At 34.6% G+C, this 20,225-nt stretch overlaps 2 protein-coding genes across 4 annotated transcripts; both read right to left on the bottom strand.

The window, feature by feature from the left end:
- Positions 1-1,414: 1,414 nt before the first annotated feature.
- Positions 1,415-8,176, bottom strand: LOC149784126 (uncharacterized). 3 transcript variants are annotated; one of them, XR_016413749.1, is made up of 10 exons: positions 6,812-8,176; positions 6,391-6,461; positions 6,018-6,181; positions 5,702-5,836; positions 5,025-5,189; positions 4,163-4,727; positions 3,893-4,015; positions 3,493-3,562; positions 2,954-3,300; positions 1,415-2,795 (listed from the first exon to the last, which is right to left on the bottom strand). XR_016413749.1 is itself a non-coding variant. In XM_089932220.1 (9 exons), exons 6-9 carry the CDS (start codon positions 4,178-4,180, stop codon positions 3,083-3,085), a joined length of 429 nt encoding a protein of 142 aa, XP_089788346.1. In that variant the 5' UTR covers positions 4,181-4,306; positions 5,025-5,189; positions 5,702-5,836; positions 6,018-6,181; positions 6,391-6,461; positions 6,812-8,176; the 3' UTR covers positions 1,415-3,082. The 3 variants fall into 3 exon arrangements, 1 of the variants encoding a protein (XP_089788346.1); XR_016413748.1 differs by having other exon boundaries at positions 4,163-4,306; XM_089932220.1 differs by having other exon boundaries at positions 1,415-3,300; positions 4,163-4,306.
- Positions 8,177-17,351: 9,175 nt separating this feature from the next.
- LOC149784125 (uncharacterized) lies at positions 17,352-20,221 on the bottom strand. Its single transcript, XM_089932219.1, has 5 exons — positions 20,047-20,221; positions 19,777-19,899; positions 19,377-19,446; positions 18,839-19,184; positions 17,352-18,680 (listed from the first exon to the last, which is right to left on the bottom strand). The coding sequence occupies exons 1-4, from the start codon at positions 20,062-20,064 to the stop codon at positions 18,907-18,909; spliced, it is 489 nt and encodes a 162-aa protein (XP_089788345.1). The 5' UTR covers positions 20,065-20,221; the 3' UTR covers positions 17,352-18,680; positions 18,839-18,906.
- Between the last annotated feature and the right edge of the window lie 4 nt (positions 20,222-20,225).

Genomic DNA, 20,225 nt, shown 5'->3' with positions numbered 1-20,225 from the left:
GTTGCCGACTCACACAGCTTACATAACGCCCTTCGGGCGTTATTTGCCGTGTGAGTCGGCAACTGACAGTTTATACCACGGTGAACTCAGAAAACACAGCATTAAGTTCTTACTTAACTGTTGACATTTTCTCGGCGACTTAGAGATGTGTTCGTATCTTCTTTAATTGCAGACGTCAATGAATAATGGCATGATTAGTGGAAATTAATATTAGTGTTAATAATTGTTTTAAATATGCATGAATTAGGGGCGATATGTCCCTTCACTGGAGTTGAAGAGTCTTGGGATCGAAATGTCTTAGGAACTTTCTTGGTATCGAAATGTATTACTCCCATGAAGTATTGCTACTTATTTATAAATGTTGATAAATATTCACGTTACTGCACCCGAAAAACTCTTCGTCGAAATGGGAGTTATTTCCCTTGGCAACTCTTTGACCTCGCTACTTTTTCCGTTACATAAACAATCGCTAAATATTCACACTTTTTGTTTCTATGCTTGTTTGTATTGTTGTTGAAATTTAAAGTAAGTAATTTATTGAGTCTTGATGTGTTCTTTGAGAGTCTTGGAGTGCCCTGGGGTGTATTGAGGTGTCTTGGGATGTCCTGAGGTGTCTTGGGGTGTTTAGTTTGACCCGTACCAAAAAGGCCCACGACCAAAACGGACCAGTGCTTAAAAGGCCCGGTCCAAAAAAACCCGATCCCAAAAGGCCCATTTATATATTAATTACCAAACACTAGCATCGTGTCTAATAAAAGTAACTAAAACATAAAATATAAAATCCTTGTTTTACTGGTAAATGTCTATAAATATGTGCAGTAGAGAAACATTGTGCCGTATGTCACAATCGTACGTCCAGTGATCATGAAAATAATTGCGACACGCTACTACATGTGCTATGTAAAATGAACAAATAAGGCAAATAATAATCGTGTTACAAAACACTGTATGTAAAGCGAATCAATAATATCTTTGTTATAACATATCAAGACTGAATACGAGTTAGTGGTACCCACGTGTGGTTTGTGTATGCCAACTTTGTCACGCTAATGCCTTAACCAAGTAATGGCGATTTCATTTATGATGGATGGATGAATATTTTAATTTGCGAAGACTATTGACTCTTCCTGTTTCACATACATTCAATATCGTTAATACGTGTATGCGTATTTTATCTGCGTTGATTATGATTTATGCTTTCAATAGACATTTGTTATATTCTGTGCCAAGTAGGCACCGTTATTGCGTTGTGGTTGCAATGAAAGTCAAGTCACAATTGGAAAAGATTTAAGAGGTTATTTATACATAACAAAATAACAACATAAATTTGTATGATAGGTTAGAAAGAGACAAAGAAGAAAAGATATCATATCTAACTAGTACAAGTACAAAAAAGACAAACGCTAATGCCATTTCAGATTTATTAATATGTCAATAATATCAATCATTATCGATAATAAATGAATATTAATATCTAATATCAAATACTACAACAATATTGCTCATAATGGCTGTCAAATAAATTTAACAGCAACATATATTAAATAATTCTACAATAACAGCAATAAATAATCATCGAACTATAAAAACATGCATACGTAGATAATCAATTAAAAACTTAACAAATTTGCACTACAGTGGCTGCCGATGTTAATATGACAATATAGGATTCAATTCTAGAATAACATAGGGATATAGTAATGTTGTTCACGGTTACTCAGCTTTTCTAAAGATAAATTTCCATGTCATTTCCCGGGGTTTTCCAGGATGAAACAACTTTTTCAATGCTTACATATGACCATTACTGAAGGGAATTAAAGAACATTTTAGATTATAAAACATGCATTTTCTAAATCTAAAAATGTTCTCTTGCTAGTCTCTCCAAAAAATATCAGTCAGAAACGATGATGATGCACAAAACCACAAAATGTATCACACGAAGCTAGTTTGATTGTATTCCTAAATGGCATATAAAGTCATTTCAATGTACAAAAAAATATTTCTAACTTTCTATTACAGGATTAATGAAACAAACGCAAATAATATGAATCTTGTCTTGTAACAAAAAGAGTTTAACCATGAACATATGTGGTATGGTAGTCGCTTACCAGTGGGCCTAGAAATTTAAACTTTGTTATATCGACTCATATCGGCATGAAATCGATAGGAAAATTATCTATTTCCTCAGAAATGGCAAGTATTATAATCATTATTTCGTTAATCGGCTGACACTATGGCGTAGATGAAACATGACCCAGTACTCGTCATTTGTATTAATAGTCACATGACTTCACAAATCTCAAACGACGACATTTGCATTTACTTTTTTTAATTTTTTCTCAATATCATTTAAAAGTGTGGGTTGTTAGATTTTTATGCTCATGCGACTAGCATTGCAAATCGCAATTATCAGGTCACATTTCATCAACGACGTAGTTTAATCATGTCTTTTGGCAGAATAAAGACTTAACGATTTTAATACTCACAACTCGATAAATTTAACTCAAGGTCAGTTTAATTACGACTCAATTACGTGATTATTTATACTTACACTCTGAGACCATACCTCTCACCGACGGAGCTCAAAAACTTAGAGGTTTTTATCTCGTGCTGCATGTACTGGTTCCAAAGTGTATTTAATAATTTTTCAAATCTGTAGCTTCGTCTCTCACTTCCTAGGTCGTTACACTGGACGGCTAAGCGCACGAGATCGGCCTCCCTCTTCAGCAGTGGCACTAACTGGTAGAAGGCTAGTCCCATGTGTACTGCCCTTGAATTTATACGATGGTGCCAGCCTGAAAATGTAAGACAGATAACGAACAGTTCAATTGTATACGTAATACGTTTTTATATATCAACATGTATACATATTAATATGATACGGATAATTATGTCATGCATATTAACACACTAATGTCTTTATACTGATATGCTTTATTTTTGCTGTGCTTACCTTCAACGTCGTTGTTTGTTCGTACTTTCTGGCGGTATACAAACCAGGCCTCAACTGGAAACACTGGATTATCCATCCACTGCCTGCGAAGGTACCCGATAAGGGTCCGTGTAGCATTTGTTGTAGCCTTCATTTGCAGCATCTGCACTGCTTTGATGTATGTGCGCACTGGGCAGGAACTGAAGGGCCAGCACTTGACGAACGAAGGAGTGAAGGCCTTCTCGTCGCATTGTACGTTTCAGCCAATCTAACAGACCGCACGTGTCGCAACACGGCCTGGGACCAGTGGAAGGCATAGCCCTTAACTTCGACGCCTGGAAAGGCCTCTCTGATGGTGAGCAATGCAGCTGAAAATATGCATATGCAAATAAAATTCCCGATATGATATTGTTTGTGTATGAAGCAATTCCATGTGAAATGTAATACGGTGTCCTCATGATATTGCACGATGTCATTAATTTTTCCAGACATGCACTGTTAGCGTTGTTGAGTAATGTTCAATTTCAAATATACATTAATGTTATTAGTAAACAGCTTACCTTTTTCGAAGTCCAGTACGAATCCTTCTAATGATACATGTCCCAACCTTGACTGCAAAGAACGAAACACCTGTAATCCAAAGAATCGAAATGAGGTCAGTATTCGTAGTGCTGTTACCATAATCAATTCCACAGCGATTACATAACGTCATTTACCTAACATTCAAAAATGACTCATCATTTAATTCTTGGAAAGAAATACAAATGCTGGAAACACTGTAGAACATTCAAGAGACATATGTTTCATTTTTGAGATATCACGACATAGTCTCATCACAGGGTGTATTCATTTTGTTACTGTTTCTTCTATCTATCCTATATCTATCCAATAAACATGCTGGAAATGTCAGTAATTTTTGTAACAGGCAGAGAGAAAGAAAGCTTTAACATAATGGCTTACAGCCTGATAGCCTGACTTCTTCTTCCGAATAATTACACAGAACACATGCTGTGCGCCATTTCTTTCGATGAAAGCATGGATGGACATGAGTTGACCCTGTTGTCGGAAAGGCTCACCAACGACCTGGAAGTTATAATCACATTTATTAAACAATTGGACATGAAGGCTATTATTGCGTGCTATTATAAATTTAAAACAGACAATATCTGCAGCTCAGCAATAACTGGCAGTCGAACAGCATACAATAATGAATACAACATAATGATTTACCTTAAATGTTCCATCCATATACCACCGTTTTGCTTCTCGCAAAACTCCTAACAGATATTCAGTTGCCAGCAAGAAGTGTCACTATCTATCCATTCTGATGTCTGCCACCAAGAAGTCAGGAGCGTTGATGAAGTCCTCATTCAACTGTAAAATTCAGAACAAATATATAATTGTTGTCAATATCATTCATGTCTTAAAATATTCACACTTTAAACTATCAATATTTAACTACAAACTATATATAATATATTTTATCTTCAAAGTATAATTGAGAGCAGATATTAAGAATAATGAGCAAACATTATAAAAAAGAAAAAATAAATTAGTTTAAATTTTATAGTCAATTAATATCGAACTGTAGATTTGTCTGATTTCTATATAAACTACAAAGTCCAACGTTCTTGGCTTTTCTGGACGTAGTTTCGCTCTGGTTCTATTGGCAACTCTTTTCAAAAGCGTCTTCTTTAGGAGAGAGACTGTATCTGGTCCAGAACTCTCCAGAATAGCGTCTTCTGCAATCTTCAACGTCTAGTGTGAATATTTGCTCTCTAGCAGCACGTCTCGCCTTTGATAAGGAGAAAATCTTGTTATGTCAAAGGAGGTAATCATAAGTGTATAATTAAGCACTAAACATGTATGAAAATTTATTGCCTTTACCACGGAATCCACTAAAATTATGAAAAGCATACTAAAAAAACATTTAACGAATATTGCCTTTAGTATCACCACTGTGTTAGGATTGAATATTTAAATAATTATAGTTACATGTAATTTTTGTTCTTATACTTATAATTTTTATTTGTTTATGTGCAAATTGTACACTTAGCTGACAATGTAACATGCTATGCTGACAAAAAATTACCTTGGCGTACACCTGTGTCTTTAGCTGACGGTCAGGGACAGCGGTGTGTGTGTGCTGAGCATAGCTTTGAACAAACAAGTTCCCTTCCTGGCGTATTGTTGCTTTGCACTTCACGTTGACACTTCTAGAAGTGCAGCGCCACAAAGTAGAATTTACGTTATCTCGCTGCAAGGACAAAAATGCATTATGTATGTCCTTGAACAGTCTTGGCCAATGAGGAAATTTAATACAATTAAAATTTTTATATCAAACACACACACACACACCAATTTTATTTATACAAATTAAGGTCGAGAAGGATGTATTTTACTACTCATTTGATATATACATGTCATTTGTAATTGATATGTGATTAATTACCTAGAAACAACAGTATTCAGTGTTATAAATTATACAATCAATTAAGGGACATTCGAGAAGTATGTATTTTGATTCTAAATAAGGATAAATTCAGTCTAAATACTGCAGTAATCTAACCTGATGTACACAAGTTCACATCCATATTAACAAACTAAATCGAAATTATCATGTGGAATTTGTTTGTCGATATAAGTAAACATGTTTGTCCAGGATTTTGAAGAAATTGAATTGTCAGAATTGAAAATAAATCATATGTATTTGTCTACGTTTACAATAAATGATGCAAATACTGTTAATATCGACACATTTTCACACACCTTTACCCCATGTAAATATCCAAGTCTGGACACCAATAATCTGGTCTGGTATGTTTCTGTGAAGATCCCTCTAGGATTGAATACGTTATACCACGGTATTCGACTATCGTCTCAGTCAAAACATCGTGCACTGACCTGAAATAAACAATGTTATGCAAGCAATCATACAAATTTTAAGCATTTATGATCAACGGAAGTATTGCGGTTGCACATGTTTTATGTTTGTATATGATTATCAAGGAGTTCAAAATCATATTTATAACAACGTGTCTCAGACTCTTTGGAAATATTACTAGTATTACTTGCGTATACGTACTCTTCTTCAATAATATTCACTGGATCAATGTTTCTGTCACTTATATCGAAAGAAGTGTCTGCATCGGTGATGTCGGGAATCGTAATCGCCCCATATGGATCCACTTCAATTTCCGTCAACTCGGCCACCGGAATATCAGTCGACAAATTGCCTATACTATGGATCTATGAAATAAATGAAACAATAAAAAGCATTACATTTTCAATTTTTCCTCGCACCAGATAATGATTTTTCATTTAGTTTCATCATATGTAAAACGGCAAATTGTGACTTCTGGAAATATAAATATTAAGGCAGTCGAAAACCGACTGGTTTAATTCATTGCCTTACAAACAAAAATCCTCGTATCGCCTTATGAATTTTAAACACTTACACTTAACTTCAAAAAGGCGGGTCTTCTGGCTCATCTTGGTCTTGATCGGATATACCTATGGTCACTGGAACCTGTTGTAAACGATTAAGGATTTATTTAATACAAAATTTGCCTCGATAAACGCTCATCATGAACAAAATAGTGTTACTAATTGTCAGCAGCATCTCTTGAACAACCACCTTGAATTGTATGAGAAATTAATCAACTATAGTGTTACTTGTTTATATATACAACATAAATACGACATGAACACGATTGTACTGTTATTTAACTTATTGCAAGTTTTCTTAAAATTCCTCGTGTCGCCTTATGAATTTTAAACAAAGTTGGGTTCATCGGCTCGTCTTTGTCTTCATCTTCCACCACCATGGTCATATGTGGTAGAAATATTTTCTTAATATTTAGTTGTTTTATATCATACCCGATTCAATTCTCTGCATGGCCTGCATGTAAAACTGATTTCCCCTCTGCTATTTACAGCCTCCCTGTACGCCAGCAAGGGTATTCCTAGAATAAATCATTTAATATATAATCTTCTTAGATAAATATTTCGATCCATACTCTGTAGGATGTACAATTAAAACATGCAAAAGATAAAAATTTCATAGGTGATTTAATTGAACACATGAAGCGAGCTATCGCCATCATTTTCAGAGTAGTGTCTTAATTGTCGTAAATAAAGAGAATATTCTTAACTAAAGAATGTTCTTATGTTTTGTACCCTGTGTTGCAAAAGTCGGCAATAGGCAAGACTCTCATTGATAATTTTATTATCAATGACCTGCACCGTCATCTTTATATGTTTCATTGTAGTTCTAGTGACTTCAAGAAAAGGTGGAGTACGTAAGAATAATAAATGTTTGCTCGTGCTCCCCTATTTCCAATTGAATAGAAGTGAATATGAAGATTTTCACAACTTTAGGAATATATTTAAAAGTGTACCTACCAGTGTTGCACGTGCGATGTTTCCAAAATCTGCACACGTAATCGGTAAAGGTCTGCTGTTTGCAATCCGTTCTTTATATTTGTCTAGGTGTTAATTCTCACTAACCAGTATTTCAGTTAAGGCAGCTCAGTGTTTTAGCAATATATGTAAAAATATCATTGACTTAGAAGTGAATAGATATGGGTATTGTAGAAAAACTGACTTTTTTCTTCTTTTATTATTATTATTATTTTTATTATTATTATTATTAATAATCATTCTTGTAAACGGTCCATTTTAACCCGGGCCTTTTCCGTCTAGGTCCTTTCTGACCCGTTATTGGCCTTTCTGGACCGGGCCTTTTTAACCCGGGCCGTTTTGATACTGGGTCTTTCTGACCCGTTACTGGCCTTTCTGGACCGGGCATTTTTAACCCGGGCCGTTTTGGCACTGGGCCTTTCTGGCCCGTTACCGTTAATATTGGTACTACCCTAATTCGTGGACGTGCATACTAAAATGAGTCTTTGTGCATCAACGGAGCAGCCTAGCGTGCTTCACACCCGGCAGATTTTCAGCAGACTGTGCATACATTTGAACATTATTAGGTCTTTAAGTTTGTTCTTGTTCTATTATTTTAAAATATATGCGTAAAATTATATCGTCCCTATTTTAGATCTATATAAACTTGACAAAAAAGCAATTTTTAGATGCTTTTATTTCTTTCCAAAGCACAAGACTAATTAATAATAAATATAACAATACCATTATATACACATGAAGTTCAATGTATAGCATATGAAAAGCAAGAATGAATAAGAAACTTTCTTTATAACTTGTAATACAAGGTACTGCTTAGTCTTTGTGAAGAATGTCGCTGAAACTTCATCAGTATCGGCCACATTTTTTCCCCAGACAATTTCTTAAATGCCTTCCTGAAATCAAAATTCTCAACATTGGACCCATCAAGTGACATTCTCAATAAATGTTTCAGAGTAGATATGATATTTGATTATATTCTGGCGGCTGTTCCACCTCTCACAGTCTGCAGTAGAAACAATGCAACAAGTCACGTGTTAGCTGTCTCAGATACTGCTAGATATAATTCTTTGTATTTCAGAGCTAGATCAACCATATTTGTTGTGCATGATACAGTCCTGTTATATAAGTAAATTTTAATTTTTTCACTGATGTCACTTAAGTGACCCAGCCTTTAACAGTCGACGACTGGCATCCTTGTATCGGCATCAATTGTTACTCAGTTAAGTTCAGACAACACAATCGTGTTATCTCAGCAAATGATCCCTAAAACACTAAGCAGCCTCAAGTGCGTATCATGCTCAGGATTCAAATAACATGTTAGCAACACGTGCAAATGACGCTAAATCTGGGGTCAATTTGAGCTTCTACGTTGTAACTACTCGTTAATGGAAATTCTCAGTTTGTGACAGTTTTACTATTTAATCAGAGTTTACCATGCCCCTAATAGTCTGTCTGGCTGCTGTATAAACAAATGCTTAATTAAGAATAAAATTCTCCCCTCGAAAAGTATGGAAGGGGATTACCGCCATAATTCTATGCATGTATTTTCTAATCTTTCTTGATGATCCATTGTAAATGGCTCTTTGCAATTGCTACTTTCATAATTCTATAAATGTATATTGTATTCTTCATTGATGCAGATTGTACGTGGCACTTTGCAACTGCTACTTTCCTTCTGCAATATTGTCAGTAGCTGCTAGCAAGTGCTACATTCATAATTCTAGTCATGAATTTTCTATTCTTCATTGATGCAAGCTGTAAATGGTTGCTTAAAAGTACCTAGATCTACTTTCACTCTGCGTCCTTGTATCTTGCAATTTAAAAACAACTGAATTAATTCTATAGTTTGTCAGTTATTACAAGTTTTAACATTACATTTATAAACTTGCTGTATCACAAGTTTCACAAATTGCACCTTCCAAAATCATGCCTATAATGTAGCTTCAAGCACATTGCAAGTTAGAATCAAGGAGGTAAGCATAAAATAATGCCTCATTATGACAACAGATGGCATTATGACACAACAATTTTTCACAATGGGACTACTCCCCTGACCCTAGCAACAAGAGGCTATACCACTTTATGGCATGTTTGGGTGTCTTATTTCAAATATCATTCGAATTAAATTATATCACCTGATGTCTCAGGGTATTAACATTTGGAAGAGAGCTGGCCTGCAAGAAGCACAAAACAAATTAAATATAACAAATTCTATACAATTATCATTTTAGAGCATATTTATTATTTTAGAGTGCAGTGCAAATTCTGCTTTTTGTAGCAGTAAAAACCTCATAAGGTTTGAGCAAAGTGCAGATAATAGCACCTAGAGGCCATACTTTCATTTCTTTATTGAAGAGAGAGAGAGAGAGTACATTACTGAGATGAGGATTCTGTTTATTCACTCAACCCTATGTAATTAAACTTTACTGTTAATCTGCAGTTCACAGTGGCAGTTGAATTATATATATATATAACAAGAAGTAAGGTAAATAGTCAAATTATACAGAATTCTTATCTAGGTATGGCATGCATGATTATGCAATAGCCAGCAAGTATTGTCGCTAGTTGTCTGTGACAAGCATGTCAAATCTCCAACTTCATTATAAATTTCCAGTTCCAATACAACAGAAAGAGGCAATGACTTGAAACAAGGACATCACATACAAAGCATATATGCTACAAAAAATATGAACTTATTTCATTATATAAGAAAAGAAATTCTAAGAGTAGGAAATATATTTTCTGTATGTAAACATAAGATCACTTCCATTCAATTATGAGATGCTTTATTTTGACATATATCAAACTGGAAACTACATTGTTTTATTATTTGAAACCATATTCATCCATATATAAAGCAATATATATATATATATATATATATATATATATATATATATATATATATATATAGTACAGATAAGATTACTAATTGTATGGTACCTTACTCATAAAACATCAAACTCCTTTGGTAGCAATTATAAAAATATAATATATTGAATATAAATAACATTGCTACCACTACCAGTAACCAGCTCAATTTGTTTGTATTATTACTGCTACAATACAGTACTAAAAGTGCTTGATACATTTGGATATGAAATTAATGTATTAGTTCAAAAGATTAGTATACATTTTTACATGTATCTTCTACAGAGGTGATTGTTTTCTGTTAGAAGAATAAGACAACCCCCACATAATTTTCTAAAACAACTTGTAAAGTTTTTAAGGCAAGTCACAGTTCTGGCCATTGTACCATCCATCACCCCTACCACCCCACATAAACATCTTCATTTGTCTGTGGTTTTATCATTATTTTGTCCTGCTTCAAATATAAGCTAATATTGTCTTAACACAAAAAATATCAGAACAATAAAACTATGTAATAAGGCAAAATAAATAAAAGAAATATACAGTCCTATGTTTAACTTTTCATAGGAAATGTAAGAGAAAAAAAAAGTTTAATTTAAACCAGCATTCATAAAATCAATATTGTTAGAAGAATTAGTCTGAAACAAAAGTTACCATACAGGTAGGCAATTATACGGAACAAATACCTGGATTGTCTTGTTACATGGTTGTTATATTTTCATTTGCCAATCCCTTTTCTTTTTCACTTTCACATGAATAAAACATGAAGGAAAACAAACTTTTCACACATTCTGGCTTTTGGATTGGACATACACACTCATCATTGCAAATTCTGAGGAATTAAAACTAAATTCTAGATTGGCCAAGACACATTACCTTTTGTGTACCACATACATTTGTAAATTATGACTCAAGAACAGTCAGGTTATATTCCCTAGTGTCTGTCTCAAGAATTAATCCACAAAAACATTCCATTACTGGATCTGTATTCAATAAATATACTGTAGAAAAATACACACTTTTTGATAAATTTATTTTGTGGGCAATAAAAACAGGTTGTTTGCACTTGCTATGAGCAAAATGCCATGACAAGATTATATTTTATTTGCTATTTTATCATTTCTCATACTTTGACCTTTACAAAACTATTATATTTATGAATCTGAGATGAAATTTTAAAATTGGCCTCTTATCCCTAATGTATGTGCCTTGGAACAATGGATAAGGTAAATTCCATAACTGATATGTCTTAATCACCAGCAGAGAGAGAGAGAGAGAGAGAGATTCATAAGTTAATTTCCTCACAGAATAATAGAAACCATGGGCCATTTTCTGACTGCAGATTTGTAAGATACCTGAGCAGAAAGTAACAGCTACTTTATAAGCATGCAAGCCATTTTAATATGAGTTATAGGCCCCCAAGTACTATTATTCCTCAGAGAAGACACAAGACTGGGTTTTAAAAATTAAAGCCACACATGTACCAGTTCGTTACTTTGTGAAAAATGGGTTAATTATGAGAAAATGTAGACACTGCTTGTACCTGCTGGTGATGAGTGGTTAGTGGGCAATCAAATTGTTGTTCCCAAGTCATATAGACTGGAAATGCATAGTCTAACCCATAAAACTCCTTAAGCTGGTCATTTTGGTGTCAATAAGACTTATCAAAAGATCTTGAATAATTTTTATTTGCCAAAAATTAAAAGTGACGTTTATAAGTACTATAGATCTTCACACTTGTCATATGGTAGGAAATCCCAATCAGAATATTGTAAGGCACATCTGCAACTTATTCCTGCATTTGACCATTTGACAAGCTATTTAACAGAAAAATGGCAGACTGTTGGTTATTTACTTAACACCAAGTCAAGCAACTTTTTGACCATAATGTGTGCATCCTCAAGATTTCCAAAGCCTATTCCTTTGAAGAATATTAAAGCAAAAACTGTTCTAAAAGTTTAGGCAATGTTTTAACACTTGTTTGCCACCCCAAATCTGTCCTGCAAATTTTATGTTTGATTATTTCCAACAACTTATGTGTGAAGGGGCAAATTTCTGGCAATCTAACAAGAATACATTAGTTGAGAACCATTAATTAGCTCTATGGAGACATGCGCGTATCATATCGCCATACGACCATGTTTGGTGATGTCCTTTAGAGGGAGAATTTGGTTCCTAATTAAGCATTTGTTTATACAGCAGCAAAACGGACTATTATGGACACTGTAAACTTCATTTTCATTGTAAAGTTGTCAAAATTGAGAAATCGCAGAAACACTGTTACTCAAACTACCAGGTCAAGCTGACCCCGAATTTGGCATCTCTGAAGAAAAGGGTGGCAGTGATATTTGATTATGATTGGTTATGTTAAATAAGGTGGCGTGTTTCCCACACAAAATTTCATAGGTTTCAATATCACCTACATCGAAATTTTAATCAGTCTAAGCTTTTCTGGAAGAGAAATTAGAGTAGGCTCTGGGGGATTTGCAAGAAATTCCTCGTAAAATGGGACTGTTGTCGAAAGGGACCGACAAAATAATTTTGGCGATCAGAAGGAGGAACACTGAAAGCAAAGGTAGTGTGACAATTCCATGTAATTTTTTGATGCCTTATATACTGCTTTGACGAATTTATTTACTTGTATTAACATGAATCCTTTTTCCTACATTTGTATAATAATTTGCTTTATGAAATATAACTCTTGAGTTTATGCATAGGCAGTCATACATTAATGTTCACCGAATTTAGAAGATTTCACGTATGATTAAGAATTAGGTTCTAAGAATTTAATGCATTACATTAGTTAATATGATTACGAGAATCCGTGTGAATTCACCAAATTTAGAAGATTTCACATATGATTAAGAGTAAGTGTGATTGACTGAAATTATATAGTAATTGATGTAATAATGTATTCCATTTATTTGCTGTGTAAATTGAGGCTGGCTCAGAACGCCAAGCCTTGCATAGGGTGCATTAAGGTCAAGGCGTAACGAATTAGCCATTTGACTAACTAGGGTCATTATACGACATATGCAGTCAATTGACAGCCTTAGCATCTGTCTAGCACTGATAGAAAAATCTGATAATAAGGGAGAATAATTTGAAATCCCCTGTATCATAAATAACAGGAAATTTAGGTTGTCTCTATTTGTATTTATTTAAAAGGGAGAAAATAGCTCCTGGGACGAATGATATGATGTTACCGTGAGACGTATACTGAGAAGGATAGAGAGCAGTGCAGTGAGACATATAATCCTGTGGCGCAATCCTGCCTGGTATTAATTTCTAAACGTATTCTGAGAGTATCCAGAGATGGATGGTGGAAAGTATCATCCTGAGATCCAAGGTTCTGAACAGCTACAGTCGAAGCAGAAGAAACTGGGGACTAGCAGGTTATCCAATTGTACAAGCCGTTAACTTCAATTGTTCACTTGACCCTATGATGAACTAAATCTGTCAGTAAACAGATCAGCTATTTTCCTTCTATATATCTGCTCAGATCTCTATCTACTTCACCTATAAGTTTCACCACTTCATATTTACTCGAACCGGGCAATAACATCGAGGATGGTCAACCCGTAGATAACAAAAAACCAAAATTAAGTGAGACACAGCAAAAGTCACCACCAGAAAACATTCATACCCTCCCCGCTTTACATTATGCATGAATTAGACAACCAAAAGTTTAATTTTTTGGTCACCCTGAAAGTAATGGGGCTAGCTCAAGACTGTGTGAAAACACACTCACCTACCCAGGATACACGTATACAATTATATTGAATCAAACCTTAAAAAGGACAGTGATCAGTAAATTTCTGCATTGTTTTTTTCTCCCATATTGATATTTTTCACCAAATGAAAGACCCTATGATTACCCTAAAACAATAAGACTGTCCCAAAACACCCTCAACTACCCAGGATACATGTGGGCAATAAAATAGAATAAAACCAAATAAAAAGACAGAGATATGCAAAATTCTACGCTGTATAAATATCAAGTATGATCAATAGAATTTATTCTTTTGTTGATACTTGCTGAAGACTATCCCAAAACACACTCATCAACCCAAGATACGTCTATACAATTACAATGACTTAATAAAATATACAGTTTGGGTGCATTTTCTCTCTCTGTCTCTTTCTTTGATCATGGATAGTTCACTAAACTACATTCATATTGCAAAAAGCAGCACAATTAATAAGTCATAAGTATGCATCACTACATTCATCTTTCAAATATTTTTTAAAGCATTTTTTTTAATTTTTAATATCACAATGAGCAGCTGAATAATTAGAACCCAAGGGTGCTATATTTATATTTTTAAAATTCTTGAACCAAATTAAGAATTACAATAAATAAAATTAGTCTCCTGTAACATCTTTTGTCTCTGATTATTTCCACTTTTAGAGACAAAAGTTTTAAAGGATGTAAACCAGTCTTAAAGCTGGTTTTGGGGATTCTGTATATTACCAATGCAAATTAAGTATTGGAAAACAATTGTACACTAAATCCAATCTTTCTAATTGCAAATAAGCATTTTTATCATGATACGATCATGATTTTCCAGTTTGATTTTTTCAGATTTTGTAGCAAATTATGTCCCAAAATGAAGATCATGATAACAATAAGAACACCTTTAAGGATTGCTTAATTTTTGTAATGTCAATTTTACCTATAAACTTTATTTAATGTGCTATTGATATTGCCCTGAAATATTTTATTTTCACAGGAGCTTATGTACAGTAGTATCACAGGAAAGACAGACGTCTGTGAGGTGCTTCAAAATGGGTGATATACAATACAATCGTTACAAGCAGGGTTTGTCTGATGAAAACTCATTAAGAAGAGTACGAATATATCATTGTCATTTCTGATCCTTAGTAAAATAACTAATGTTTCCAAAGTAATGAAAGATATCACTAAGAAATAGATTTTTTAAATGGTGAAGGTAAATATTTAAATGCGTCAAAACTGGGGTTGAAAGAAAAGGACCACCCTGCTGTACTGTACAGGAGCTTGTTACAAAGAAAATTTGGAGTATCCGTCCTTGAATCAAGGGATGGGGGTTCTAACCACGTTTTACCACAAATTTTTCATTTGGATGGTTTATCTCCAGTATGTATCCTCATGTGCGTCTTCAAACTAGAACTCTCTCTGAACATTTTATCACACACTTCACATTTGAATGATTTATCTCCTGTATGTATCCTCATGTGTCTCTTCAAATAACTACTTAGTGCAAACATTTTGTCACAAACTTCACATTTGAATGGTTTGTCTCCAGTATGAATCAACATGTGGGTCTTCAAATGTTCAAGGCACCTAAACATTTGATCACAAACTTCACATTTGAAAGGCTGATCTCCAGTATGTATCCTCATGTGGACCTTCAAAGAACTACTTAATCTAAATATTTTGTCACAAACTTCACATTTGAATGGTTTGTCTCCAGTATGAATCAACATGTGAGTCTTCAAATGTTCAAGGCGCCTAAACATTTTATCACAAACTTCACATTTGAATGGCTTATCTCCAGTATGTATCATCATGTGACGCTTCAAATGGCTAAGGCTCCTGAACATTTTATTACAAACTTCACATTTGACCGTTTTACCTCCAGTATGCATCCTCATGTGGGACTTCAAATAACTATTGATTGGAAACATTTTGTCACAAATTTCACATTTGAATGGCTTATCTCCAGTATGAATCATCATGTGGACCTTCAAGTCGTTATGGAGCCTGAACATTTTATCACAAACTTCACATTTGAATGGTTTAACTCCAGTATGAATCATCATGTGGCCCTTCAAATGATCAAGGCGCGGAAACATTTTATCACAAACTTCACATTTGAATGGCTTATCTCCCGTATGAGTTATCACATGGACCTTCAAATGGCTAAACCATTTGAACATTTTATCGCAAACTTCACATTTGAATGGTTTATCTACAGCATGTATCATCGTGTGACGCTGCAAAATCCAACTACTACTAAATGTTTTCTCACAAACTTCACATTTGAATGGTTTATCCCCACTATACGTCTTCAAATGAATACTTCGTCCAGTCATAGTATCAAAATTAGGTCGGCACTAGAGGACCTGGAGTGGCGGTAGGTCTACATGGACAGGGAGATGGAGTACGTATTAATATTTATGAGTTTGGGCTGGGCGATCTTGACTGTAACACTAACATTTTACTGGCCGATTGTCAGAACCTAAACTTCATCCCGCAAACCGCATTCAATGTCTGGTTCAAACATAGTGTTAATGTGGTTACGGGTCAAAACGGACCGGTACCGAAAAGGCCCACGGCCAAAACGGACCAGTGCTTAAAAGGACCGGTCCGAAAAAAACCGGACCCAAAAAGGCCCATTTATATATTAATTACCAGCTACTAGTATCGTGTCTAATAAAAGTAACTAAAACGTAAAATATAAAGTCCTTGTTTTACTGGTAAATGTCTATAAATATGTGCAGTAGAGAAACATTGTGCCGTATGTCACAATCGTACGTCCAGTGATCATGAAAATAATTGCGACACGCTACTACATGTGCTATGTAAAATGAACAAATAAGGCAAATAATAATTGTCTTAGAAAACACTGTATGTAAAGCGAATCAATAATATCTTTGTTATAACATATCAAGACTGAATACGAGTTAGTGGTACCCACGTGTGGTTTGTGTATGCCAACTTTGTCATGCTAATGCCGTAACTAAGTAATGGCGATTTCATTTATGATGGATGGATGAATATTTTAAATTGCGAAGACTACTGACTCTTCCTGTTTCATATACATTCAATATCGTTAATACGTGTATGCGTATTTTATCTGCGTTGATTATATTTTATGCTTTCAATAGACATTTGTTATATTCTGTGCCAAGTAGGCACCGTTATTGCGTTGTGGTTGCAATGAAAGTCAAGTCACAATTGGAAAAGATTTAAGAGGTTATTTATACATAACAACATAAATTTGTATGATAGGTTAGAAAGAGACAAAGAAGAAAACATATCATATCTAACTAGTACAAGTACAAAAAAGACAAACGCTAATGCCATTTCAGATTTATTAATATGTCAATAATATCAATCATTATCGATAATAAATGAATAATAATATCTAATATCAAATGCTACAACAATATTGCTCATAATGGCTGTCAAATAAATTTAACAGCAACATATATTAAATAATTCTACAATAACAGCAATAAATAATCATCGAACTATAAAAACATGCATACGTAGATAATCACTTAAAAACTTAACAAATTTGCACTACAGTGGCTGCCGATGTTAATATGACAATATAGGATTCAATTCTAGAATAACAGAGGGATATAGTAATGTTGTTCACGGTTATTCAGCTTTTCTAAAGATAAATTTCCATGTCATTTCCCGGGGTTTTCCAAGATGAAACAACTTTTTCAATGCTTACATATGACCATTACTGAAGGGAATTAAAGAACATTTTAGATTATAAAACATGCATTTTCTAAATCTAAAAATGTTCTCTTGCCAGTCTCTCCAAAAAATATCAGTCAGAAACGATGATGATGCACAAAACCACAAAATGTATCACACGAAGCTAGTTTGATTGTATTCCTAAATGGGATATAAAGTCATTTCAATGTACAAAAAAAATATTTCTAACCTCCTATTACAGGATTAATGAAACAAACGCAAATAATATGAATCTTGTCTTGTAACAAAAGGAGCTTAACCATGAACATATGTGGTATGGTAGTCGCTTACCAGTGGGCCTAGAAATTTAAACTTTGTTATATCGACTCATATCGGCATGAAATCGATAGGAAAATTATTTATTTCCTCAGAAATGGCAAGTATTATAATCATTATGTCGTTAATCGGGTGACACTATGGCGTAGATGAAACGTGACCCAGTACTCGTCATTTGTATTAATAGTCACATGACTTCACAAATCTCAAATGACGACATTTGCATTTACTTTTTTTAATTTTTTCTCAATATCATTTAAAAGTGTGGGTTGTTAGATTTTTATCCTCATGCGACTAGCATTGCAAATCGCAATTATCAGGTCACATTTCATCAACGACGTAGTTTAATCATGTCTTTTGGCAGAATAAAGACTTAACGATTTTAATACTCACAACTCGATAAATTTAACTCAAGGTCAGTTTAATTGCGACTCAATTATGTGATTATTTATACTTACACTCTGAGACCATACAGCTCGCCGACGGAGCTCAAAAACTTAGAGGTTTTTATCTCGTGCTGCATGTACTGGTTCCAAAGTGTATTTAATGATTTTTCAAATCTGTAGCTTCGTCTCTCACGTCCTAGGTAGTTACACTGGACGGCCAAGCGCATGAGATCGGCCTCCCTCCGCAGTAGTGGCACTAACTGGGAGAAGCCTAGTAACATGTGTACTGCCCTTGAATTTATACGATGGTGCATGCCTGAAAATGTAAAACAGATAACGAACAATTGAATTGTATACGTAATACGTTTTTATATATCAACATGTATACATATTAATATGATACGGATAATTATGTCATGCATATTAACAGACTAATGTCTTTATACTGATATGCTTTATTTTTGCTGTGCTTACCTTCAACGTCGTTGTTTGTTCGTACTTTCTGGCGGTATACAAACCAGGCCTCAACTGGAAACACTGGATTATCCATCCACTGCCTGCGAAGGTACCCGATAAGGGTCCGTGTAGCATTTGTTGTAGCCTTCATTTGCAGCATCTGCACGGCTTGATGTATGTGCGCGCTGGGCAGGAACTGAAGGGCCAGCACTTGACGAACGAAGGAGTGAAGGCCTTCTCGTCGCATTGTACGTTTCAGCCAATCCAACAGACTGCACGTAACGCCACACGGCCTGGGACCAGTGGAAGGCACAGCCCTTAAGTTCGACGCCGGGAAAGGCCTCTCTGATGGTGAGCAATGCAGCTGAAAATATGCATATGCAAATAAAATTCCCGATATGATATTGTTTGTGTATGAAGCAATTCCATGTGAAAGGTAATACGGTGTCCTCATGATATTGCACGATGTTATTAATTTTTCCAGACATGCACTGTTAGCGTTTTTGAGTAATGTTCAATTTCAAATATACATTAATGTTATTAGTAAACAGCTTACCTTTTTCGAAGTCCAGTACGAATCCTTCTAATGATACATGTCCCAACCTTGACTGCAGAGAACGAAACACCTGTAATCCAAAGAATCGAAATGAGGTCAGTATTCGTAGTGCTGTTACCATAATCAATTCCACAGCGATTACATAACGTCATTTACCTAACATTCAAAAATGACTCATCATTTAATTCTTGGAAAGAAATACAAATGCTGGAAACACTGTACAACATTCAAGAGACATATGTTTCATTTTTGAGATATCACGACATAGTCTCATCACATGGTGTATTCATTTTGTTACTGTTTCTTCTATCTATCCTATATCTATCCAATAAACATGCTGGAAATGTCAGTAATTTTTGTAACAGGCAGAGAGAAAGAAAGCTTTAACATAATGGCTTACAGCCTGATAGTCTGACTTCGTCTTCCGGCTCATTAAACCGAACACATGCTGTGCGCCATTTCTTTCGATGAAAGCATGGATGGACATGAGTTGACCCTGTTGTCGGAAAGGCTCACCAACGACCTGGAAGTTATAATCACATTTATTAAACAATTGGACATGAAGGTTATTATTGCGTGCTATTATAAATTTAAAACAGACAATATCTGCAGCTCAGCAATAGCTGGCAGTCGAACAGCATACAATAATGAATACAACATAATGATTTACCTTAAATGTTCCATCCATATACCACCGTTTTGCTTCTCGCAAAACTCCTAACAGATATTCAGTTGCCAGCAAGAAGTGTCGCTATCTATCCATTCTGATGTCTGCCACCAAGAAGTCAGGAGCGTTGATGAAGTCCTCATTCAACTGTAAAACTCAGAACAAATATATAATTGTTGTCA

The sequence above is a fragment of the Sinohyriopsis cumingii genome, chromosome 14 (genome assembly GCF_028554795.1).
Source record: "Sinohyriopsis cumingii isolate HCF-2022 chromosome 14, ASM2855479v2, whole genome shotgun sequence".
NCBI lineage: Eukaryota > Metazoa > Mollusca > Bivalvia > Unionida > Unionidae > Sinohyriopsis > Sinohyriopsis cumingii.
Note: the sequence above shows the minus strand (reverse complement) of the source record. Positions and strands in the feature narration are given on the sequence as shown.

What these genes read in the sequence shown, in the direction of transcription:
- LOC149784126 (XM_089932220.1), bottom strand. An exon ending in AGAAGTCAGGCTATCAGGCT is followed by an intron (nt 3,563 to 3,892) that starts GTAAGCCATTAT and finishes TTTGGATTACAG; the next exon opens with GTGTTTCGTTCTTTGCAGTC. An exon ending in CGTACTGGACTTCGAAAAAG is followed by an intron (nt 3,301 to 3,492) that starts GTAAGCTGTTTA and finishes GCATATTTTCAG; the next exon opens with CTGCATTGCTCACCATCAGA.
- LOC149784125 (XM_089932219.1), bottom strand. An exon ending in CGAAGTCAGACTATCAGGCT is followed by an intron (nt 19,447 to 19,776) that starts GTAAGCCATTAT and finishes TTTGGATTACAG; the next exon opens with GTGTTTCGTTCTCTGCAGTC. An exon ending in CGTACTGGACTTCGAAAAAG is followed by an intron (nt 19,185 to 19,376) that starts GTAAGCTGTTTA and finishes GCATATTTTCAG; the next exon opens with CTGCATTGCTCACCATCAGA.